The 26995-nt window shown below is 43.6% G+C and overlaps 2 protein-coding genes across 3 annotated transcripts in view; both read right to left on the bottom strand.

Moving 5' to 3' along the window:
- MEN1 (menin 1) overlaps positions 1-7620 on the bottom strand; it is a 36532-nt gene extending 28912 nt beyond the window's left edge. Inside the window, exons 1-2 of the mRNA XM_075281596.1 lie at positions 7310-7620; positions 2219-2275 (exon numbers count right to left, since the gene is read on the bottom strand). Coding sequence (XP_075137697.1) covers positions 2219-2275; positions 7310-7612 — 360 coding nt within the window. The 5' untranslated portion in view covers positions 7613-7620. The remainder of the gene's footprint in view (positions 1-2218; positions 2276-7309) is intronic.
- An 11954-nt stretch (positions 7621-19574) lies between these two features.
- The window catches only part of LTBP3 (latent transforming growth factor beta binding protein 3), an 89529-nt gene continuing 82108 nt past the window's right edge, over positions 19575-26995 (bottom strand). For both annotated transcript variants that reach the window (XM_075281585.1, XM_075281584.1), the window contains exons 22-24: positions 26414-26497; positions 21103-21234; positions 19575-20176 (exon numbers count right to left, since the gene is read on the bottom strand). In XM_075281585.1, the coding sequence (XP_075137686.1) occupies positions 20025-20176; positions 21103-21234; positions 26414-26497 (368 nt within the window). In that variant the 3' untranslated portion in view covers positions 19575-20024. The remainder of the gene's footprint in view (positions 20177-21102; positions 21235-26413; positions 26498-26995) is intronic.

Below are 26995 nucleotides of genomic sequence, written 5' to 3'. Positions count from 1 at the left end.
TTCCTGTGTAATAGGGTAATAACAGGTTACAGGCAGCTGCATAGGCGCAGCCTGCAGGTAGGTAAAAGCTTGGAGTATATTGAAGGCCACACTAGTGGGCACCGGGCTGTATAACACCAGGGTCCCAGCCTCTAGGCTGTGTAAATGTAATACCTGGGAGTGTTCCTTTGGACAAAAGAGGTTATCTAAACTAAGTAAAGTCCTATCTTGGTTAAATTGAATTGGACTCACTTCCTTTGTTCGTGACTTCGCTGTATCCTGGGGAGCCCACCTCGGTACACGGCTTACAGAAGACAGAGGCGGCTGCTAGACAGCGAAGAGGATGAGCTAATCTGCAAGAAGGAGCGGCCAAGGAGGCGAAATCAATGGTATGACACTGTGGTTCTCCCTGAGCTTCGTTTATATATTTGCCAAAAACTATATAATTCAAAAACAGCTGCAAGGAGGAGAGAAAGAGAGGTAGAACTAGAAGAGCCTTTCTAAAGGCTATTCCAACATTTGTTTACTTCTTCGAATCCCCAATGATAGACTCCCTTTCACTAAGTCAACAAGAGTTCATATAACTCTGGACCAGAATGAGTTAACACTTATTTAGACAACCTCTCTCAGGTGAGTAATAGAACAGAAGTCATTGAAATATTAAATAAAAACTCGGCCGGCATGATTCTGTCACATGCCAAAATTAACAGCTTAAAAAAACATGTTTGTTTTTTTTTTGTTTCCTTTTTCTGTTGAAATAGCCACATGCGAGGACTTGTATTTTTAAATAGTACCATATATGGACTGTAAATAACTACAGCTTATTCTGTATTTAGGGAAAGGAGTGATTTAGAACTTTTATTTTTTTAAGGCTTTTTTTCCACCCTATGTTATTTGCCCCCTCTAGGGGACTTGAACCTGCAATCATTTGATTGCAAGTCCCATGGGAGTCTACGGGAGATTCTATAGATTACTGTTGCGGCTGGTCGTAGACCAGCCACAATAATAATATTGCTATCACAGGCCTGGGAGCCTTCACTAGGCTCCCGGCTGTCACTGAACAGGTCGGCTCCTGTGACCTCGCCGCGCAGGAGCCAGCCTGCAACTTTAAATGTATGGGGCCGGTGGGACAGCCGGGACAGGCCCCAAGGCTAATTTTAAATTTTAATTTTTTTAGGGGGGTGGGGTAGGACAGCTCTGGAGGGCATCTCTGCTGTAACTCTTAGAACGGAGATGCCAGCTGCTATGGCGACCGCTCTGCAGAAGAGTGGCACCATTTTAGTTACAGACCGGGCATACAGACACCGGGGGCGGGTGCTCGCAGCAATACCACGCTCCTGCAGGAAACCAGCAGCGGCAGGAGCTTGGTGATGCTGTTCATTTCATTTCTGGAGAGCAAGGGAGTGGAGGTTGTGTTCTGGGCCTGCTAGCCGAAGTACCATAAGTACTTTTGCAGTTTGAAATTCCAGCGGCTGCCCACCTTGGCTCCAGTATAAGCTGAGGTGGACTTTTTCAGCACAAAAACGGTGCTGAAAATCTCAGCTTATACTCGAGTATATACGGTAAGTTTGATAGTTTAATAAAGTATATTACAAAAAAAAAGGACATTAATTTCAAAAAGAATTTATTGAAATATTGCAGTAACAGAAAACATAGCAAACATGAAGACATTTGTAGCATAAAGTGCAAAAGTAAAACAATGCAAATATAAAGACTGGGAAACTGCCACACATCTAAAAAAGTCAGCAGAAGCAGAGCAAGGAATGGGGGTAAAAATGTACTAAAACCTAAAACCAACATGGGAGGAATATAGGGGAGGGGTGTGTAGTGCAAAAATGTAAATGATAGGAGGTGGACGAGGGATGGATCCTGCCTGAGAGAGGGGGAGCAAAACACACTCAATCCCACAAAAACAACATTTTAAATGTAATCTATTACATTTACATCTAATACCATCATGGCGATACCAAGTATGTATAGATTTATTTGTTTTATTACTTGACGTGAGGAAGGAGTCAGTTTGATCCTATACAATACAGTCACCTACACAACTGAAAAGAACACGTTCTGCTCCAGAGTTGTATGAAGAGCTATCGTCAGTTACTGATCCAAGAACAGTTATTGCTTACTAATGGACATTTGTGCTCACTCACATACCCAGACTAAAGGTGTGAGATTCATGCAGTAGTGAATGACTCATGCATAAAGAAATACATTTAGAATATATTATATATACTACCTTTGTGGCGCGTGGTTTTCCCTTTTCTCTGATCTTGTTCTTCGCAGGGACAGGTTTCTGGAACAACATACTATTGTTATTTTACATTACTAATAAGGGCGCACAACTTCATACGAACACAAAACTAGCAAAGCTAATTAGCATGGATATTTTTTTTTTATTTTTTTTTTAAGTCTAAAGAAGTAACTTAGAGGAAAACTAAACAAGAGATAAAGTTGCCCCCAATGTTTGAAAGTCTGTAAGATTTCTTGCACATTCCAGAAACAATCTTACAGAAATGCTGCAGAGAAAGTAGGGATTGTTCTCTATTCTATTTGCAGATGGTCAGGCAGGTTTTAAAAGGGTTAAAAATATTAATGACCGGCACAAAGCCACTGTGTAGCCGCTGAGCTAAGTCACTGCGACGTACTGCCCTTTCAAGTGAATGGGACTGATCACTACCAAGAGAAATGATCTGTCCGTTTCCTGCTCCATTCTCTGATGACAGGGATGCCAGGTGTAAGACCCTCACATTCTACACCCCAAGATTCATAGCCTATCCTTAAGATAAGCCACCAATATTTTTAGTCTGGAAAACCCCATACAGTGCAGTGGGTGGTAGAAGATGGGGGACACGGGGCCACACGATGGCTCAGTGGTTAGCACTGTAGCCTTGCAGCGCTGGAGTCCTTGGTTCGAATCCTGCCTAGGGCGAAAATCCATCTGCAAGGAGTTTGTATGTTCTCCCCGTGTTTGCGTGGATTTCCATCCCATACTCCAAAAAAGACATACTGATAGGGAAAAAAATGTACATTGTGAGCTCTATGTGGGGCTCACAATCTACATTTAAAAAAAAGAAGATGGGGGACACTTGCTGTAGCCAGGTGGGAATTGGCTGATCTTGTTTTTCCTCACTGCTGCATTCCGAAAAGTATTTTTGTCTTCCAATGATTTAGCTGAATGGGGACTTGTTTTTTTCAAGAAGAATTGTATTTTTTGATGACATTATTGAGCACTTATAGCTTATTGACTATTTACTTCAATTATTATATTATAATATACAGTACAGACCAAGAGACACACCTTCTCATTCAAAGAGTTTTCTGTATTTTCATGACTATGAAAATTGTAGATTCACACTGAAGGCATCAAAACTATAACTTAACACATGTGGAATTATATACTTAACAAAAAAGTGTGAAACAACTGAAAAAATGTCTTATATTCTCGGTTCTTCAAAGTAGCCGCCTTTTGCTTTGATTACTGCTTTGCACACTACCTCTTCAAGAGGTTGTCATCTGAAATGGTCTTCCAACAGTCTTGAAGGAGTTCCCAGAGATGCTTAGCACTTGTTGGCCCTTTTGCCTTCACTCTGCGGTCCAGCTCTCCCCAAACCATCTCGATTGGGTTCAGGTCTGGTGACTGTGGAGGCTAGGTCATCTGTTGTAGCACCCCATCACTCTCCTTCTTGGTCAAATAGCCCTTACACAGCCTGGAGGTGTGTTTGGGGTCATTGTCCTGTTGAAAAATAAATGATGGTCCAACTAAACGCAGACCGGATGGAATAGCATGCCGCTGCAAGATGCTGTGGTAGCCATGCTGGTTCAGTATGCCTTCAGTTTTGAATAAATCCCCAATAGTGTCACCAGCAAAGCACCCCCACACCATCACACCTCCTCCTCCATGCTTCACGGTGGGAACCAGGCATGTAGCGTCCATCCGTTCACCTTTTCTGCGTCGCACAAAGACACGGTGGTTGGAACCAAAGATCTCAAATTTGGACTCATCAGACCAAAGCACAGATTTCCACTGGTCTAATGTCCATTCTTTGTGTTCTTTAGCCCAAACAAGTCTCTTCTGCTTGTTGCCTGTCCTTAGCAGTGGTTTTCTAGCAGCTATTTTACCATGAAGGCCTCCTGCACAAAGTCTCCTCTTAACAGTTGTTGTAGAGATGTGTCTGCTGCTAGAACTCTGTGTGGTATTGACCTGGTCTCTAATCTGAGCTGCTGTTAACCTGCGATTTCTGAGGCTGGTGACTCGGATGAACTTATCCTCTGCAGCAGAGGAGACTCTTGGTCTTCCTTTCCTGGGGCGGTCCTCATGTGAGCCAGTTTCTTGGTAGCGCTTGATGGTTTTTGCAACTGCACTTGGAGACACTTTCAAAGTTTTCCCAATTTTTCTCACTGACTGACCTTCATTTCTTTACGTAATGATGGCCACTCGTTTTTCTATACTTAGCTGTTTTTTTCTTGCCATAATACAAAGTCTAACAGTCTATTCAGTAGGACAATCAGCTGTGTATCCACCTGACTTCTGCACAACACAACTGATGGTCCCAACCCCATTTATAAGGCAAGAAATCCCACTTATTAAACCTGACAGGGCACACCTGTGAAGTGAAAACCATTTCCGGTGACTACCTCTTGAAGCTCATCAAAAGAATGTCAAGAGTGTGCAAAGCAGTAATCAAAGCAAAAGGTGGCTACTTTGAAGAACCGAGAATATAAGACATATGTTCAGTTGATTCACACTTTTTTGTTAGGTATGTAATTCCACATGTGATAATTCATAGTTTTGATGTCTTCAGTGTGAATCTGCAATTTTCATAGTCATGAAAATACAGAAAACTCTGCATGAGAAGGTGTGTCCAAACTTTTGGTCTATACTGTATATATGCGCAGCATGGTTGTTCTACAAAGTGGTAGGCAGGTTGAAAAATAGAGAAAGTGGGGCATTTGTAAAACAAGCAGTTATGTAACTAAAATGCACCACTCATGCACAAGAAAACCATCATGTTAGTAAATTTCCCATATGTACATGGTAAACATATACACAGAGCGGTTGTACATGGAATACAAGAATACATTAGTCAGTATCTTGACACACACCTGTTCACCTAACAGCAATGTTTTGAGGTAATGCTCCCTCGTATGCAAATAAGTGACCTCACACACCATGCTGCACATAAAAACACAGCATAGAGAAAGCACGTGTACCCCAGGGCTGGCATGATCATGGAATTTTTAAAAAATATTTTATAGTTCAGACATTTTTTGACATGGGGATACCTAATTTGGTTATTTATTTTCATTTGTGATCTAGGAAAGGGGGGGGGGGGGCGCATTTGGAGTTTTATGTTTTTTAAAGCCTCCTCAGACTGCAATACAGATAGTCCCAAAGACAAATAGGTGGATTCTACCTGATAATTCCTAAGAGAATGGGAGCCAGAAAAATACTGCCTGACATTAGCGATGTTATAGACTATAAAGCGGACAGTACACTGAATTCAGCTTTGTTGCTACGTGCCTCCGTTGCAGAGATATCAGTGCAGTTATTTGCAGAACGGATATCCCTGCACGCTCAGAAGGGCTGGCCGTAGAGAGCAGCACCAGCGATGACGCCGAGTTGTGAGGTTGGCCCCTCTGACAGTGCAGGGATATCAGTGCCAAAACTAACGGCACCAATATCTAAACACCATGGGCACATACCGGCAAAGCTGACAGTACATAGAAATTAGTCAGCTCTCCAGCACTACATAACACCACTAATGTCAGAGGACATGAAAGGTTCATTTTAATATGTTGACTTCTGCTGAAACAGTATGACAGATGTCAGCAAGGGGATGATTAACCTGTTCTATGTAAAAATGCCCGTGCAGCCATTCATTCGACCTCGGGGGACACAAATCACTGGCGGAGAAGTTAGAATCCATTTATACTTGCTGCAATAATTAACCCCTTCCCGACATGCGCCGTAATAGTACGGCGCGTGTCGGGTCTGTAACTATGGCGACCGCCCGGGAGCCGGGCGGCCGTCATAGCCGCCGGGTGTCTACTGCTTCAAGCAGTAGACAACCGGCTCTAATGCCTCCGATCGGTCCCCGGACCGATCGGAGGCATTAACCCCTCCGGCGCTGCTGTCAAAGGCGCCGGAGGCGCCATCTTCCCGGCGGCGCATGGGCGCCGCCATTTTGGCAGGGATCGCCGGCTCCTGGAGCATGCTCCAGGGCCGACCCCCCGTTGCCATGACAGCCGGGAGCCTTGTTAAGGGCTCCCAGCCAGTCTGCAAATTCTCTCTTTTGCAGGCTGGTGTATACAGCCTGCAAAAGAGATGATGCTTTTTTGCAATGCATTAGCATTGTAATGCATTGCATTAGTGATCAGACCCCCTGGGGTTCAACACCCCTAGGGGGTCTAATAAATGCAAAAAAAAAAATAAAAAAAAAAGTAAAAAAAAATATAAAAAAATATAAAAAGCATTAAAAGTTCAAATCACCCCCCTTTCCCTAGAACAAATATAAAAGTAGTTAAAAACTGTGAAACATATACATGTTAGGTATCCCCGCGTCCGAAATCGCCCGCTCTACAAATCTATACAAATATTTTTCCTGTTCGGTAAACGCCGTAGCAGGAAAAATAGTCAAAAGTGCCAAACCGCCGTTTTTTCACTGTTTTAATTCTGATAAAAATTTGAATAAAAAGTGATCAAAGCAATAACATTTCCCGAAAATGGTAGAACTAAAAAGTACACCCGGCCCCGCAAAAAAAGACGCCCTATGCATCCCCGTACACCTATGTATAAAAAAGTTACGGGCGTCGGAATATGGCGACTTTTATAAAAAAAATTTTTTAACACCGTTTTGGAATTTTTTTTAGGGGTCAAAATGTAAATAAAACCATATAAATTTGGGATCCCTGGAACCGTACCGAAACACAGAATACAGGGGACATGTCATTTTGGCTGCACAGTGAACGCCGTAAAACCAAAGCCCGTAAGAAAGTCGCAGAAATGCATTTTTTCTTCAAATCCACCCCATTCTGAATTTTTTTCCTGCTTCCCAGTACATTATATAGAATAATTACTGGTGGCATCATGAAGAAAAAATTGTCCCGCAAAAATTAAGACCTCATATGACTCTGGGAGCGGAGAAATAAAAAAGTTATGGGGTTTAGAAGGAGGGGAGTCAAAAACGAAAAAAGAAAATCAAAAAATGCCATCGGCGGGAAGGGGTTAAGACGGCTTGGTGAAAGTGTCTGTAACACAAGAGGCATCAAGTCACAGCCATTGAACAAAAGAAGACGATGAATACGAAAACACATAGGACTCACTCACATCTACACTGGGCTCTTCAGTTATGTCACAAGATATGGCAGACGTCCTCTTGGCATCTGACGCTGACTTGGGTTTGCCAATGCGCTGGCTCTGATTGGTTGTCTTGTGTGGGCTTTCACTTATCCTGTCCTGTGTGGGCTCATCCGACAGATCTATCAGCTTGTACTTTTTGATCAGTCGTGAGACAGTGCTCTGGTTGCAGTGAAACTCCCTGGCGATCTCATACTGGGACCTGCCACTCCGGGCAGCCTCTACCACTGACTGTCTGGTGTCTTCTGATAAATTCTTTCCACCTCTCACCATAATTATATAAGATAGGAATAGCAAGGCATGTGTGAGGGGCTACAGCCTGATCTAAGAGCCCGCACTGAGGGGCACAGACCATCTACAACAGCCTTCACGTGTTACAGCGCCACACACAGGCGTCCTCAGGTTAAAGCTGCAGCGCCCGGCACACCATAGAGACACACAGCAGCTACACACAGCCTGACTCCAAAGCACCAGCCGCGGCAATCGCATTACTCACCTTCTACACAATAAGAGGAGATGCTATTTCCTACAGGGATAAAGGACCTCTGGTGACGTCATGGTCATGTGACCAAACTCGAGCATGAGCGGAGCTTTTGTAGATTTGTACTGGCTAGAGAGACGGGCTAAAGGACCTCTGATGACGTCATGACCACGTGACCACGCTCTCCGGCAGTGTAGTGTTATACAGTGAGAGGAAGCTGCAGTGCTGTTAGCGGAGATAGTAGGTGTGAGCAGGAGGAGGAGCTTACGTCATTTACTAGGCGTGCTTCAGTGGACCGCGGCAAATTTAAATGTATGCCCTGCCCACTTTAGCTCCACCCACTCCCATCCATGTCTCTTTGTTCTCCGTACAGTACAGAACAGAACCACTTCACTGCCCCCTTGCGGTCACCACACGGTATAAAGTCTCCGCTGTATAAGTTCCCGCGACCGCTTTTTTTTTTTTTTTTTTTGCAGCCCTGTGTTTTTCTAACTCCCTTGCTGTGGCTGTAGACAGGTCGCAGGGATTCGGGCTGTGGGAGTGAGACTCGGGAGGACAACCTAACACGGCAGGGCGGGACAAGCTAGAACTGCCCGGGACAGCCGTGCAAAAGTGGGATTGGGGACAGTTGGGAGCTACGAGAGATGGGGGTGCAGGCTGAGGGAGAGCAGGAGCAGATAATAGCCCCACATTTCCCTTCTAGTTCTCACACAGTTTATGAGCACGAGGGGACATGACATGGGATTGCAGGCAGTGTATGAGAGGAACCCCATCCCCACTCCCTTAGCATACCTCCCAACTTTTGAAGACGTGAAAGAGGGACAAAGTGTTCGCGTAGCGCGCCGCTGCAAATTTAGCTTTATCCACTTTTTAGTTGATTCCGCCCATTCTCAATCATTTTTCATGTGCTCCCACACAGGATAATCCTTCTACAGTCACCCGTAAATTATATGTCCCCCCTCCATCTCTGCCCCCACTTTCATGTCCCCCCAGCTCTGCCCCCAGATTCATGTCCCCCCCATCTCTGCCCCCAGATTCATGTCCCCCCAGCTCTGCCCCAGATTCATGTCCCCCCATCTTCCCCTCCAGATTCATGTCCCCCCATCTTCCCCTCCAGATTCATGTCCCCCCATCTCTGCCCCCAGATTCATGTCCCTCCATCTCTGCCTCCAGATTCATGTCCCCCCTCCATCTCTGCCCCCAGAATCATGTCCCCCCATCTCTGCCTGCAGATTCATGTCCTCCCATCTCTGCCTCCAGATTTATGTCCTCCCATCTCTGCCCCCAGATTCATGTCCCCCCATCTCTGCCCCCAGATTCATGTCCCCCATCTCTGCCCCCAGATTCATGTCCCCCATCTCTGCCCCCAGATTCATGTCCCCCATCTCTGCCCCCAGATTCATGTTCCCTCCATCTCTGCCCCCAGAGTCATGTCCCCCCATCTCTGCCCCAGATTCATGTCCCCCATCTCTGCCCCCAGATTCATGTCCCCCATCTCTGCCCCCAGTTTCATGTCCCCCCATCTCTGCCCCCAGATTCATGTCCCCATCTCTGCCCCCAGATTCATGTCCCCCCATCTCTGCCCCCGGATTCATGTCCCACATCTCTGCCCCCAGATTCATGTCTTCCATCTCTGCCCCCAGATTCATGTCTCCTCCATCTCTGCCTCCAGAGTCATGTCCCCCCATCTCTGCCCCCAGATTCATCTCCCCCATCTCTGCCCCCAGATTCATCTCCCCCATCTCTGCCCCCAGATTCATCTCCCCCATCTCTGCCCCCAGATTCATCTCCCCCATCTCTGCCCCCAGATTCATGTCCTCTCCATCTCTGCCCCCAAATTCATGTCCCCCCATCACCGAAAAAATGGCTCCCATTCAAATCAATGGGAGCCGCTCAGGTCTTTTTTCCGGGAGCCGGAAGAAATGGAAAAAAGAAGCGAGATGCTCTTTCTTCAGGCCGTTTCGCCTCACGATTCGGCCTGAAGACACTCCGGACTAGGCCCAGTCATTTAACCCCATATGAACTTAACCTTACAGTGAACAAACTTTTTCACCCCCTTGTCTTTTGAGATCTCGAAAACACTTGACACTGAGCGGCCCGTAGTGTGGCACTGTTGTAACAACACAATAGGTAAAGCAGGTAAACAGCTCACCTTGGGGGGTTGTGATTACACAACCTTGTAGTAGCAATGGGAATGTTTAGCAGAGGTTCCCTCTCTGTAATTTGCAGAGCTGCAGGGTTCCTGGCACCTCACGGGTGTGGATATATACAACAAAAAAGGACCAGCAACCAGATCAGGATGAACAATCCAGTCAGAAAGGAACCGCGCTCACCAGATGAATGGATACAAATGGTTTTGTAGTGTCCCAGTACACTCCTTCTTGCCATTATAATAGTTGTATGCTATGTAATGTCATGTTTCTCACAATGTACCAATACTGAGTATCACTATCTATTGTATAATCTGTATTTCCTGTGTGCATACATTGTGTTTATTGCCATGTATTACTTCTGCCACCTAAGGTTCACTCTATGTAGGTGCATGTGATATAGGAACCCAATCACTCCATATACAGCACGAGCTTCTGTAGAAGTTTCTAGCAAGCTGTGGGTGGAGACTTTAGCCCCGCCTTCTGCTTAGCAGGGGGAAAGGAAAGCAGAGCAGCCATGTTGTGGAGAGTGTAGTGTGTGAGGTAACAGCACCTGCTGCTACTCCAACTCCAGGCAGGATTTTCAAATTACTCCTGCCTAACCCTAGGAGCTACATGGTGAATCTCACAGCCCATGTAAGATACAGAGTCTCCTAGGACCATTCACCAGTCCATACAGAGGGGATAACACCCATACTGCTACTACCTCCAAGAAGGAGAGACCCTGACAGATAGGAGCAGCTAGAAAGGAGTCTTTCTGAATTCCTGGACCTAAAGAAGGCCTCCGCTCAAGTCCAGTGCTCCGTGGTTTCCAGGCCACGTGTATTAGGTCTGCGTCCAGCTATCGGATACCGCGGCCCAGTAACTGAGAGTAACTACATATACCCCAAATTAGTCACCCGCCGGGAGCCAACCAGTGAAGATCCCTCTTCTGTAGCTATAACCTGGACTGTGTCTCCTCAATACTCTAAACTACAAGATCTAAGGAAAGTTGTGTCAGCATCAGCCATTACCTGTCAGCTTACAAGGGAATCCTGCATCACGTGCACCCGCTGTATTGTACATGAGACTGTATCACTGGGAGGTATAGCGGCACTATATGGTAGTCCTCCTCACATGCACCCGCTGTATTGTACATGAGACTGTATCACTGTGAGGTATTGCTGCACTTTATCAGAGTCCTCAGTAAAGAAACTTTTGGTTAACAAAGGACTGTGTCTTTTGCTATCCTTCTTTTGAAAATTGACTTGCTGTGTGTCCTATGAGAGGTGCCCCACACTCAGGACCACCACCACAACTACTGTGACCATTACAACAGCTCAGCTATCAGAGGGACTACTACCCTCATTAGGTCCTACGATAACTCCTGCATCCCTTGGGATACCAGAGTTTTATTAAACAATTCAAGCACAACGCGTTTTGGGCGTTCTCTTCACCCTTCCTCAGGTGCAAATAATTCAATTAACAAAACAATTAACCGTTGGGCTGATTGCTTGTTGAGGGGATTTTTCATTTTTTGTATGGACCATTTATATATTTATACAGGTTTATCATATCTCCGTATCCGCCTCAAAATCCTGACCAAAGAGACGGCTCCCATTTAAATCAATGGGAACCGGTCAGTTCTTTTTTTTTTTTTCGGGAGCCGTTTGTTCTAGCTCCTGGAAAAAGCAGTGACATGCTCATTCTTTCAGGCTGATTCGCCTCGTGACATCTGCCTGAAGACACTCCCTCCCGACTAGGCCCATTCATTTGGTACATGGTGTGCCAGTGCAGCTACATCATAGCCTACGCCGGTGTATGGAGGTCCCAGCATATGGGGGGGTATACTGGGTATACTGTGCTGGGCAGCTCTCCCCTCGCTCGGCAATGCGCTTACCTTAAATGTCCAGCCGATACACTCCTCGCGTGGCCGTAAACTAAGGCTGCATGTCCTCTCCTCTTGCAAGCGTGTGGGTGCTGCCATTTTCTTCAGCTTGCAGTCGGCCCAATAGCTCCGCAACACACAACAGCACCAGCCAATCGGGCGTCATCTCAGGTCCTTTAGTTTAGCCGAAATGGCAATTCGCTGGTAGCAGTCGCACAGTCCGGCTGTGTACCGGTAATGTAATTAGCCTATGTTTCAATACGGGTCCTAAAGTATATATGTGTGAAATTGCAGGCAAATCCGTTCGGCCGTGTGGCCGTTATTGAGGAACAAACATCCAAACTTTCACATTTATAATATTAGTAGGATAGGATAGGATCTATGATCTACAAGTACACCCAGGTTCTACTTTACATTAATCCACATTGAACCTTATTTGCCATGTGCATGTCCAAACACTCCATCTGTCCAATTCTGCTTGTAACCTACATACATCCTCCATGGACTGCACTGTACTACATAGCTTGGTGACATATATGTTTTAATTTTCACTTGAATGGGAGCAGAGCTTGCAGCACTTTTAGGCTGATAGGTGAGTACTGAATAAGGAGGTCTGGCTTTAATAGCTGATCTCCTGCTTCTACAGCTGCATGGTGATTTTGTGCAATGCTATAAGTGGACCACCCGGATGTACAAAGTTAACAGATGGACCAGTTAAAGGAGTTATGCCACAAAGAGTATTTATCCTCTATACATAGGGTCAGAGTACTTTCCCTCTGCTGTGCAGTAGATATGTCTGGTGGCGGACAGCACTCCCATTCACTTCAGTGCCAGCACCGGAGATAGCCAAAGTACAGTGCTCACCTATCAGACTAAAGGTCTTCTCATGAGGGTGGGGATGTTTTCAAAAGTAAGACATTTGGACGCAGTAAGAATGTGAAGGAGCACCCAAGCACTTTGTTAACACAAAGTTTTGGGTGGGACATTTAGAAGATAGGTGACTGACTTTGCACATTTTTGAAAAACAAAGCATGTTTAATTGCAGAATCACAAGTGTTTTCTCTATAGATTTAATAGGAAAAAGGATAAAAGTACTCATTGTACTTGAGCAACAAGAGCTGTGCCTCCAGGGAGGTGAAGGCCCACCCCAGTGCACCAACTGCCTGTTCAGTTGTCTAAATCTACAAAAGTAGCATACATAGGTATATGTATATACAGAGGTGTATTATTTATCACTGTAATGTGGTGGAGACAGCTGCTTTGTGAAGGTGGTAAACTCCCTTTAAGGACAGGCATTCAATTTGTATAATCTGAAAATTCCTCTAGTACAGTAAAACCAGACCAGAATAAAAACATACATTCTACCACGCATATTAGAGAAGAAATTAGAAATTTTATAAATTCTGTATATTTTTATTGAATATTGCAAGTATTTTGATAAATGTATATATTGGAAAAGTTTCATTTAATGGTTTAGTTTCATTCTTTCTCTTTGCCATGTAGCTTTGATGGGGGATGTGGCAATATCTGGTACTACTGGGCCCAAGGCAACACTCTTAGCAAATGATCTTAACACATGCACAACAACATCACGTACCTATTATAAACAATTATTAGGAACTAAGAGATCACTTGGATCCTTGGTATCTTTATTCTACAGTATTGTGATGTAATTGCACCATACAGATACTTGCTAGAAATCTTTATGTCCAACCTGTCCATCTACATCAGAGTTGCTATGGGATATAAAAGGACTGTGTGCATCATAATAGGTAGCTCATCTGAAATTAGACATCTGTGTGTCATCACTATTATTGAATTACCTGGATATCTTCGGGTATTTTAGTGCACAACAATATGAGTTCCCGCCAGACAGAGGAAATGTTAAAGATGTTGTCCCGTTAAGAATACTCATCTTCTATCCACAGGACAAGGGATAAGTGTACAATCGCAGAGGCCCAATTGGTGGGTCCCCAAGGGATTAGGGGGATGAAAGGCCAAAGGTGAATGGAGTGCCAGTGCACATGCATGATTAACGTTCCGTTCATTCCTATGGGTGCTGCCAGGACTTTAATCTCTAGCAGCACCCGTAGTACCATAGAAGTGAATAGAGTGCAGGTAACACATGCACACTGGAGCACCATTCACAAGGAGGCATTAGGGGGACTTTCGTTCTTACGTCCTCCTGATCAGTAGGGACCTGGTGACACTTATATTATTGCCTATTAGTCATACTACTAAATATTATTTATTTTCTTTTAATTTACTTACCAGATCTGCGGATCGCTGATGCTGTACCTGGGGGTTCCAGTGACGTCACAACCCCCAGGTCATGTGACTCGGCGTAGCTTTCCTCACCCTCCATCCTTCCCCAATCTTACAGGTAATTAAAGGAATTCTATCATTGGGAAAACTCATTTGTAATTAAGCATATATTTGTGTCGCCTTTAGAAAGGCTATTCCAGACATACCTTTAATTTGTTAATCCTCGCAGCTGTTTTTGAATTAGCCCGCTTTTATTGATATACTAATTATCCAACAAGGTGCACCTGGAAGTTCAGTGAGCACTGTGTGCTATGTGTACACAGGGGGGAGGTGAGAGCCAGGGAAGGCTGATGGAGTCATCAGCAGCAGCAGCAAAAGTAGCAGCCTCCCTGCTCTCACCTCCCTCTGTGTACGCATATCACACAGTGCTCACTGAACTTCCGGGTGCACCCGGCTGGATAATTAGCATATGAATAAAAGTGGGCTAATTAAAAAAACGGCTGAGAGGATTAACAAATTAAAGGTATGTATAGAATAGCCTTTCTAAAGACTATGCAAATATATGCTTAGTTAAAAAAAAATGAGTTTTCCCAGTAATAGAATCCCTTTAATTATCTGTGGAGCAATCTGGTGGTCATGATGATGCCCGGGAACCCCAGATGCATCATCGGTCTGTGGACCAGGTAAGTAAATTACAACTTCCCATATAATCCCTTTAACATATAGTAAAGCTCCCGTTTCACTTTAATGGATGATATGTCTGCATCCTTGATTGTCACTATCATCTAAACTCACCGTAAAACAATAAGGGTTCAACACAACCGAATGTATTATCCAAGTCTAAGCCAACTATTTTCCTGTCTTTTTGAATATTTGTGAAAAAGATTTAGAAGTCTATGAAACATGACAATATAAAATATCTTTATTTTAATGCCCAAAATGTTAAAAAGAACACTCACTTCCCAGTGTCTCCCATATCAGTAAGTATCCACAAGTGAAGTTTATATTACAAAAGATAATTTTGCAGCTGCCTATAGCTGATATTTTAAAATCCTTGACAATATTATTTTTATCATAGTCATCTATAACAATATTTCATTATATTTTAACTGTCACAATAATTCCATACAAACAAGAGTATTAAGATATCAATAAAATAGTATAGAAATATAATAGAAAATGTTTAACAGTAATTCAAGCCAGGCAGCACCTGCTGTACTGTAGAAAGGAAATACTTATTTCCTGCAAGTGAGAGTGCTATTGCACATAAGCATTAAATAAAAAAATGTTGAGATATGCAAAATATGTATGAAATATTTTTCAAAATACATTTCTGTTGCATTTTTTTTTAACAAGACCAAAAATGCTTATTTGTATCAGCACCCTTAGCTTCCACAATGACCATACACAAAGACAGAGATTCCCTACAAAAAGATCATTCACAGAACACGTCATACACGACAAGATGGTTCTAGAAAAATGGCCAGTAATGTTATGCTATCATTAAGAAGATGAATACTTTAAGGCCCGGTTCACATCGACGTTCGGGGAACCCCCAAATGGAAACCTATCCGCATAAAAAAGCACTTACCTAAGTAAACCCCAGGACCCATATACTATAATGGGGTTTGTGTGGTTTCCACTTGGTTTTCGCAGGAAAAATGTGGAGAGAAAAGTGCTGCTTGCAGGACCTTTTTCTTCGCATATTTCATGTGGATAAGGGAACGGAATGGCCTGAACGCAGATGTGAATTGAGCCTAATGTAATGTTATATTCTGATGTGTATTAAAGGGGCTCTATCAGCAAAACCATGCTTACGGATCGTGCACGCTGGGCGGGCATTCAGGGTGTGTTTTCTTCTTCATCCACGCCTCTTCTTCCTCCGATGTCCTTGGGTCCCGTCCTCCTCCGGCGCTCGCGAACTGACACTGATATTAAAAAAATGCCCTGGGCGCATGCGCAGTAGCATGCGGCTCCTACTACGGCTACTGCGCATGCGCCCAGGCCATTTTTTTTTTATCAGTGTCAGTTCGCGAGCACCAGAGGAGGACGGGACCGGAGGACATCGGAGGAAGAGGAGGTGTGGATGAAGAAGACGGCGCACCCTGAATGCCCGCCCAGCATGCACGATGCGTAAGTAGATCATATTCTGTTTTAGGGTTTTATTTTAAAACTGGGGGGGTAGTTTAATATAACATTTACGGTGCCTGAATAGTATTTTTAAAGGCTATGCACGCATATGTGGGGCTCTATCAGCATGATTTTCCTGATAGAGCCCCTTTAAGACTTGATCACTCTACCCCACTATGACGTTACATTGCAAATTAATAAATAAATGAACATGTCCAATTCATTGATTTCACACAAATAACACAATTAAGAGTGTGTATTATGTCATACTAGTTAGACTACATTTAGTGTAATATTTCCTTGTCAAGCACAGAACCATTCTCATGGTGATGATGGGTCTAGAAACCTGAAGAAATCCAGTTCCATCAGGTAAATTAACGATAATTGTATGCATATTGTTATTAAAATTAATTGTGGTTATCTGGTATCAACTTGTTTTGCATCATATTTTAACCACCATTTATGTTTACAGTGGCATTTAAAGGGTCTCTCACAACTTTCAGATCACTGGGGGTCCAACTGCTCATAGCTCCTACTAATCAGGAGAATGGGGGACTTTCATCCCCCTTTTTGAACACCAGAGATAGCCAAAGTACAGCGCAGCACTCCATTCAGAGTAGCCAGACCCCCACTGATCTGCAAGTTTCCCTTGTCCTATGGATAGAGGATTACTTGCTGTCATGGGGAAGTTCCTTTAATATTTTGTTTTCTGATATGAGAGTGCAAGGCATTGTGGGAGCTAAGATGCAGTAACTGTTACACAGCTCATCTGTTAATATATCTTTTTTCTCTTAAGGGTAAGTTCACACAGAGTTTTTTGAATCAGAACCTGAGGTGGAGGCCTGAAGAATGAGCACTTCGCTTCTTTTTTCCAGGAGCTGGAAGTAACGGCTCTCAGAAAAAGCTCCTGAGCGGCTCCCATTGATTTCAAGGGGAGCCATCTTTTTGGACAGGATTTTTTTTTTTTTTTTTTAATGTAGATTGTGAGCCCCACATAGAGCTCACAATGTACATTTTTTTTTCCCCCCTATCAGTATGTTTTTGGAATATGGGATGGAAATCCATGCAAACACGGGGAGAACATACAAACTCCTTGCAGATGTTTTTTTGCCCTTGGCAGGATTTGAGCCTAGGACTCCAGCGCTGCAAGGCTTCAGTGCTAACCACTGAGCCACTATGTGACCCCCTTGGTCAGGATTCTGAGGCGATTACGGCCTCAAAACCCTGACCAAAAAACTGTGTGTGAACTTACCCCAGGGGTAACTTCTGACATGCAGATTTGCACTAGGTGTCCATACTACAAATTTGCTGCAAAATATATTTAAATAAATGTCAATGGCTTCTTGATTATGTCATTGACATGTAGCTGAAGAATGCTGTAGTGAACTGACAGTAAAATCTGACAAAGTACAGTATGTGTACTAACTATTCCCATGATGTATGTCTGATCACTTTATGGGAAAGCATAGTCTGCTGCATTTAAAAAATGCTATGCAGATGAATACACCCGATGGACCCCTTTATAGTCTATGGGGACCGCCAGTGTCCACGGATAACTGCTGTTTTATCCGTCTGGAGAGAGAGGCCGTATACAGATGTGAATCTACTCTTGTGATAATAATGAAATGACTGTCCACTGAATAGCACAAAAAGATAACAGCCCTTTATTTGTGGGGTTCACATCTTAACAATGTAGAAAACTTCTATTTCTGGATCTTTATTACTTTATTACTTTATTACTCCACTATTTTTTTTTTTATTGATGTCGTATCCTATCCCTATCCTGTCCGATGTCCAGCATACTCACCAATCAGCGGATTAAAGGGACAGTGGTGCTTGGGTGAGCACTTTGTCCTTTTCTTAGTGGCTGTTCTTACTCCTGTCAGTCCTGTGAATCTTCTGTCGCTTGGTCCCGATCATGTGAATGGCACAGCAGCTATGGTATGTACAGTGCTGTGCCTGGTATAACATGATGTAAACAATAAGTCATTACATTTAAGGCTGGTTTCACACTACTTAGTCTTGGACGTGAGATGCGATCTGTGTGCGTGCTGAATTAACCAGCCTGTACCCCATGTAAGGAGGCGGACTCCGAGAATTATACTGTAGTTACCTAGGATGCTAGAAGTCCTTGCTTCCCTGCTACATACTGTCCCATAGTGATTACAGTACAAGACAGTGTGTAGCAGGGAGGAAGGTACTACTGGCATCATACATAACTAGAATGCTAGGAGTCTGTCTCCTGGCATAGTGTACAGGCCGGTAAATCCAGCATACACATGGACCGAGTCTCATGCCTAAGACTCTGTTTTTTGCATAGGGCATTAATAACCAGTTTAGGAAAAACCCTTCAACACTTGTCTTGTAAAAAGTTCTGAAAGCATCTAATTTGACAAAGGCTACATGTTTGCATAAAGCTGGATATATATATATATAGAGAGAGAGAGAGAGAGAGGAGAGAGAAATCCAAGTTATGAAAAGCTGAGTTAACCTTTAAGTTAACCTTTAAGAAAAATTGATTTATTCCAATGCTGCATATTATTTTATTCTTCTTCTCAGTTGGAAGCCAAGCAAACAGCGGACGTCCACATTTGGCCAACACAAAGTGCATTTGCATTTGAAATGGGGTTTTCTGAAATTGTAAAGTCTGTAAGCCTTTAAATAGTGAATATTTGTATATACATTATGATCTAAATGATAGGAAAACCCAAATATTGCATACCATATTCCATGCATCCAGATAGCATATATTTTGCACCTGTATACACCTATATACATATATAGACACTCTTGCATTGGTATCTACTAGAGATGAGCGAGTAGTAGGCCCACAGTCAAGGGAGACGAGCGGTGAAGGCGGGTGAGTACATACCTCCGGGCCTGGGTATAAAGGGACTTGCTGCGGTGCTCTGCCTTCGGCTGACAAAAAGTATCCGTGCCTACCATCCGGGCACGGAGAACGGTGGTTATTACTAGAGATGAGCAAGTAGGTATTCGATCGAATATTACAGTATTCGAAATACTCGTACTCGATCAAGTACCACTCGCTATTCGAATGTAAAAGTTCGATGCAGAACCAGCATCGATTGGCCGAATGCTATACAGTCAGCCAATCAACGCTGGTTCTTCTCCTACCTTTAGAAGTCTTCTCCATGCAGCTTCCCCGCGGCGTCTTCCGGCTCTGAATTTACTCTGCCAGGCATCGGGCCTGGGCAGAGCCGACTGCGCATGTCCACTTGTAGTGCGGGCATGCGCAGTCAGCTCTGCCCAGGCCCGATGCCTGGCAGAGTGAATTCAGAGCTGGAAGATGCCACGGGGACGCTGCAAGGAGAAGACTTCTCGGAGGATCCAGCCCGACTCTCACTCGTGGACTTGGTAAGTATAATTTGATCGAATGTTTCCTACCCCTGAAACGAGCATTTTCCCCCCATAGACTATAATAGGATTCGATATTCGATTCGAGTAGTCGAATATTGAGGGGCTACTCAAAACGAATATCGAACCTCGAACATTTTACTGTTCGCTCATCTCTAGTATCTACTGCTTTGATACAGGTGGAGAGCATTAAACCTGTACAAAAGGGAAGTATATAGGTTCCCTTTTCATAAATATTCAGATAATATGAGTCAGTTAAACTAGTTGACCGCTAGATAAAGATTTACCACAATGACTTTCATCACTTTAATTTACATCATATCTCTCTTTCCATGATGGCTTTCCATGAAGTCTTTACTTTGTTGAGACACATCAGTACTGACTGCTTGCATGACAGTAATGACTGTGGAGACCATGCTATCTTTTCCTCTGTGGCACACATATGTGAGGATGGCGAGATCTTGTGTATCCCGCTTTACACACACATCGGAATGACCCCATTGTGTTTATACAACGGCTGTTTTTGCAGAGAGCTCCTCTTGGATTCTTTTGTCTACATTCATCCAGATCTATCAAACCAAGCAAAATTCAAGATGATTACTATGACAAATTAGTTATCACGTTTCAGATAATTAACGTATCTCTGTTATGTTTCATAGCAGTCAAACTTCATATGAAAGTATGTACATGTATATCATGGAATGCATCAAAATCACATAATTCCATGGTCTAAGGCAGGGATAGGGAACCTTCGGCTCTCCAGCTGCTGTGAAACTACAACTCCCATCATGCTCCATTCACTTCCATGGGATTTCCAAGCACAGCAGAGCAAGTATGCATGCTGGGAGTTGTAGTTTTGCAACAGCTGGAGAGCCGTACGTTCCCTACCCCTGGTCTAAGGTGTAGCTAGCCACGAGCCCTAATTGCACCTACGAGTGAATGTACTTTGTTATATTTCTTAGACAGGGGTAGAAGGAAGAGGTTGCATTGATATAGCCCCCAATTCCCTTTAACAACACACTGACCCTGAATACTGGCTGATATATAGGCGGCAAAAGATGAATCAGTGATCGCTAATATCCATCAGATGCAACTCACTAAGCCGGAATGCACATTCATCTAATGCTATGTAGATGTTCACACACCATTGAATCACACCCCAACCTAATATAACAGAGTTGCAACCTGTGTAGCTGCTCTCTGATACTAACACGTTGCTCAGAGGCCTTAGATGTAACCAAGCCTATCTCCAGCCGCTTGCCTTATCTATAAGGTCAATATAAGTCCCTCAACGCGTTTCCCTCAGGGCCACAGCGGCACCCTGGGTTCATCAGGAGCGTTATCTGATATTCAGGTTGATTCTAATCCCCAAAAACAAAAAAAGATGAATTGCGGTGAAAACCGCAGTTCTCGGCGCCCCGGTGGTGGACGCCGATACTTGTAATGTCAAAGCCCTAAACAACACATACATTTATTTACCAACAATTTGGCTCACCATTGCAGCGTGTTCTAGTGATGTCCAATTGGAAGCCACTCTGGCACTCACATGTGACACCATGAGGACCTTTCACACAACGGCCATTGACACAATGACACTCTTCAGACAGCTCCTCTGAGCTCTCACCATCTAAGGGAAAAGAAGTAAAAATTGTATTATAAAACTAAGAAGTAAAACTGCCAGTAATGCTGTGGGAAAAATAATAGGAGGAAGTATAAGGGATAGTATAGGTATAATTGAAAATTGTAAAAAAAAAACCAAACAAACCCTGTTTTATTGATATGTTTGAATGTAAATATTAATTTTTATTCAGCCAAATTTACATAAACGAAAAAATACAAATATAATTTATCTCAAGTTTAAGCATTTTAACCCCTCCCAATATTTATGTACGTGCAGATGGGGATTATAATGAGAGTGAAATGTGTGGTTGCCTGGGGCCTGAGGCTGCAAGGGAGCCTTGCCCATTTACCCCATTATAATACAAACTTGTAATCAACTGTGCCCATACAGTTTATTACTTTGGTGGGGCACTCGAGTCTACTGGAGGTATTTGTTGCATGAACCTCATGAATTAGTTCTTGTGAATATTTAAGCAATTCACCCAGCAGTTTTCATATACGTCTGTACCAAATTGCTATTATCATACTCAGGCCCCAGAATATAATAAACCGAGACCCAGGGGAGGTGAGTATACATAACAAACAGTGTTACTCATCTCCCCTTGGCTCTGGCATGCAGGTCTCCATCGTCTTCAGGCCTCCTGAATGAAGGACACATAAGCATAATACTCTGAAGAGACCCCAGAGCATAATAGGCGAACTCCAAAAATGTGTTTGGCTGAATCCAAGATTTTTGGAAAATTTGTATCAAGAACCCTATGTATGGGCCACATGATACTGTGTGGAGGGGCCACTGTGAAACATTATACTGCATGGAGGGCCACAATGAGACATTATTCTATCACTGCCCTTCTGATATTACAGAGCTGAAAAGAACAGCAGGCGTCAAACAGACCTGCTCTTATTGCTTGCAAACGGTGTAAGCTAGAGAAAAAATTCCAACTGTGATGCAGAGCCTATTCACAGATACTAAGAACTAGAATTGGTAGAAGTGGTGAAAGGTTGTTTTTAAATTGCATACACATAAGTAAACTGTAAGAATATAATATTAAAATATTAAGTTTGAATGACTGCTTTTGCTCTCCTAAAACTACTGTACTGGTTCCAGCTGTGATTTATCTAGATGTGACTGTTTTAAACACCCTCATATACAGTTCTTCTAAATGCATTATAATGGTGCCAGGTCAAGCTCAATGACCCTATAGTACACAGACCAGTCACATTAATGTGACCAGCGCCTACTTTTGACGTCAATGTTAAATAACCAATCGCAGAAGGCACGTGTCATCAGCCATCTGGGTGCACTCATCATTGTGGAAGGCATGATGGATCAACACAAGTATGCATCTATCCTTGCGGGCCATGTTCACCCCTACATGCGAATTGTTTTTTCTCAGGATGATGGCGTCTACCAGCAGGACAATGCGACATGTCATAAAGCTCGCAGTGTACATGCGTGGTTGGAGGAGCACCAGGATGAGTTTACCATACTCCCTTGGCCAGTAAATTCCCTGCACTTGAACCCAATCGAGAATCTGTGGGACCACCTCGATCGGGTTGTTCGCGCCATGGATGCTCAACTGCGTAACCTAGCGCAGCTGGCCACGGCACTGAAGTCAGCATGGCTCAACATCCCAGTGACCATCATCACAACATCCCCTCTCTTCCTGCACGTCTCGCTGCGGTCCGCTCTGTGAAAGGTGGTTATTCTGGATTTTGACAGGTGGTCACATCAATGTGACTGGACTGTGTATTTAATTGTAGAGCCACAGTGATTGTGTGGCTTTAACCCATCCAACATCCAGATGCTACCTTAATATAATGTAGGATACTATTAGACATTGTGTGATACAGTCCTATGAAAAAGTTTGGGCACCCCTATTAATCTTAATCATTTTTAGTTCTAAATATTTTGGTGTTTGCAGCAGCCATTTCAGTTTGATCTATCTAATAACTGATGGACACAGTAATATTTCTGGATTGAAATGAGGTTTATTGTACTAACAGAAAATGTGCAATATGCATTAAACCAAAATTTGACTGGTGCAAAAGTATGGGCACCTCAACAGAAAAGTGACATTAATATTTAGTAGATCCTCCTTTTGCAAAGATAACAGCCTCTAGTCGCTTCCTGTAGCTTTTAATCAGTTCCTGGATCCTGGATAAAGGTATTTTGGACAAACAATTCAAGTTCAGTTAAGTTAGATGGTCGCCGAGCATGGACAGCCCGCTTCAAATCATCCCACAGATGTTCAATGATATTCAGGTCTGGGGACTGGGATGGCCATTCCAGAACATTGTAATTGTTCCTCTGCATGAATGCCTGAGTCGATGTGGAGCGGTGTTTTGGATCATTGTCTTGCTGAAATATCCATCCCCGGCGTAACTTCAACTTCGTCACTGATTCTTGAACATTATTCTCAGGAATCTGCTGATACTGAGTGGAATCCATGCGACCCTCAACTTTAACAAGATTCCCGGTGCCGGCATTGGCCATAAAGCCCCAAAGCATGATGGAACCTCCACCAAATTTTACAGTGGATAGCAAGTGTTTTTCTTGGAATGCTGTTTTTTTTGGACACCATGCATAACATCTTTTTGTATGACCAAACAACTCAATCTTTGTTTCATCAGTCCACAGGACCTTCTTCCAAAATGAAGCTGGCTTGTCCAAATGTGCTTTTGCATACCTCAGGCGACTCTGTTTGTGGCGTGTTTGCAGAAACGGCTTCTTTCTCATCACTCTCCCATACAGCTTCTCCTTGTGCAAAGTGCGCTGTATTGTTGACCGATGCACAGTGACACAATCTGCAGCAAGATGATGCTGCAGCTCTTTGGAGGTGGTCTGTGGATTGTCCTTGACTCTTCTCACTATTCTTCTTCTCTGCCTTTCTGATATTTTTCTTGGCCTGCCACTTCTGGGCTTAACAAGAACTGTCCCTGTGCTCTTCCATTTCCTTACTATGTTCCTCACAGTGGAAACTGACAGGTTAAATCTCTGAGACAACGTTTTGTATCCTTCCCCTGAACAACTATGTTGAACAATCTTTGTTTTCAGATCATTTGAGAGTGGGCTGTCCATGCTCGGCGACCATCAGACTTAACTGAACTTGAATTGTTTTGTAAAGAGGAATGGTCCAAAATCCCTTCATCCAGGATCCAGGAACTGATTAAAAGCTACAGGAAGCGACTAGAGGCTGTTATCTTTGCAAAAGCAGGATCTACTAAATATTAATGTCACTTTTCTGTTGAGGTGCCCATACTTTTGCACTGGTCAAATTTTGGTTTAATGCATATTGCACATTTTCTGTTAGTACAATAAACCTCATTTCAATCCTGAAATATTACTGTGTCCATCAGTTATTAGATATATTAAACTGAAATGGCTGCTGCAAACTCCAAAATATTTAGAACTAAAAATGATTAAGATTAATAGGGGTGCCCAAACTTTTTCATAGGACTGTATGTATATACAGTCCCATAATGATTACTATCTATGGAATATTTTTAATATTACACATCTCAGTAGATAATTTAAAGAGGACCTTTCATCAGATCGGGCACATGCAGTTTTATATACTGCAGGAAAGCTGACAGTGCGCTGAATTCAGTGCACTATCGGCTTTTCCGATCTGTGCCCGGTGTAAAGCGCTAGCGGTCCTGGTACCGTAGCGCTTTACGGTCAGAAGGGCGTTTCTGACACTTAGCCAGGGACACCCTTCTGCCCAGCAGCGCCTATCGCGCTGTACTGTGTGAGCGGGGAGGAACGCCCCCTCCCTCTGCTCACAGTGCTCGTCCATAGACCAGTATTATCAGGAGGGGGGGGGGGCGTTCCTCCCCGCTCCACAGTACAATGCGATAGGCGCTGCTGGGCAGAAGGGCGTCCCTGGCTAAGTGTCAGAAACGCCCTTCTGACTGTAAAGCGCTACGGTACCGGGACCGCTAGCGCTTTACACCGGGCACAGATTGGGAAAGTAGACAGTGCGCTGATTTCAGCGCACTGTCAGCTTTCCAGCAGTATATAAAACTGTATTTGCCCAGATCTGATGAAAGGTCCTCTTTAATGCTAGTATGAAAAAAATGTTCTTGCATGAAATAAACTGGAAGCGAAATAAATCTGCGTTCAAATTTGCATTTTTATTTCTGTTCTTCAGAAAAAAGCAAAAACAGGCACGAACAGAGCCCAAGGGACTCCATTTACTATAATGAGGTCCGTCGGGTGTGGGTTGTTTTAACTGATATTACCGGACGAAAAAGATAGGCTTGTGACAATTATTTGTCCAGTTATTTCTGACAGATCTGTGTGGTGCAAATGTGAATGTAGACTTAAACAGATCATTGGACTGCTGACTTCCAACCTGGTTATGTATACAACAGTATGCAGTAAATCCCAAAGTTCCCACTAGTGGTGACTGCAGGATACTAGAATGTTGCGTAGTAAATCTATTATATGTCTATGAATTGGATATTCAACTCTGATAAATAGATATATTAAAGAGGACCTTTCACCATATCTGGGCACATGCAGTGTTATATACTGCCAGAAAGCTGACAGTGAGCTGAGTTCAGCGCACTGTCGGCTTTCCCGATCTGTGCCCGGTGTAAAGAGCTTACGGTGCCGGTACCGTAGCTCTTCTATGGTCAGAAGGGCGTTTCTGACCATTAGCCAGGAACGTCCTTCTGTCTTGCGGCGCCTATCGCGCTGTGCTGTGGAGCGGGGAGGAACGCCCCCTCCCTCTGCTCACACAGCTCGTCCATAGACGAGTATTATCAGGGAGGGAGGGGGGAGTTCCTCCCGGCTCCACAGCACAGCGCGATTGGCGCCGCGAGGCAGAAGGACGTCTCTGGCTAATGGTCAGAAACGCCCTTCTGACTGTAAAGCGCTACGGTACCGGGAATTCAGCGCACTGTCAGCTTTCTGGCAGTATATAACACTGCCTGTGCCCAGATATGGTGAAAGGTCCTCTTTAACAATTTGATCGGCATTGAATTTGCCTGTGTTTAGATACAAAAGGCAAAAACATAGTAGTACCGTATGATTAAACTGTAGTCACTATTAAGAGGAGTGTCCGAAGGTTACATCAAATAGAGCAGTTTGGTTGTCATGCATATTTTTATTGTTTCTGTATTCTAAATAAATAACGTAAAAGCCACTAATAATAAACCAGGAAAAATTGATGTAATACCTCTGCGCGACTTTCTTTTGACATGATGTGCACTGAACTCCCAGAATGAATTTGCCCCACTGTGAGAAACTGAGCAGGCCAGAGCTGAAAGCAAATAAAGACAATGAAGAACGAAATATGATTTTCACATCTTATGATCAGACATAATTTAATGCAGCATGAAATCTAGTTTTATGATGGATTAGAGGATTTAAAGAGAGCCTGTCACCCACTCATGACCTTTCTGTTTTAGTACTTACCTTCTCTATGAAATAACAATAACAACAAATAAATTGAGAACTTCACAACTTCCCCTTATAAAAAAAAAGGTTTTATTCCTACACACAGTTTAGAGACAACTAATTTTTTTAGATTTTTTTTAACAATTAAAACTGAAGTGTAAGTCACTGCAAAGCTACAACAAGCTGTAAGGGTAAGTTCATACGGGGCTTTTGGTCCGGAACCTGAGGCGGATTCTAGCTCAGGTTCCGGACCAAAAACCGAGTAGCCGCGACTGAAAGCCGGTGCACTGCACTGGCATCCAGCCACACACTCTGCTCCGGATTAGGCCCAATGAATGGGCCTAGTCCAGAAGAGGGAGTG

The sequence above is a fragment of the Leptodactylus fuscus genome, chromosome 7 (genome assembly GCF_031893055.1).
Source record: "Leptodactylus fuscus isolate aLepFus1 chromosome 7, aLepFus1.hap2, whole genome shotgun sequence".
Classification (NCBI taxonomy): Eukaryota; Metazoa; Chordata; class Amphibia; order Anura; family Leptodactylidae; genus Leptodactylus; species Leptodactylus fuscus.
The sequence above is the reverse complement of the archived record's forward strand: the minus strand, read 5'-3'. Positions and strand labels throughout refer to the sequence as shown.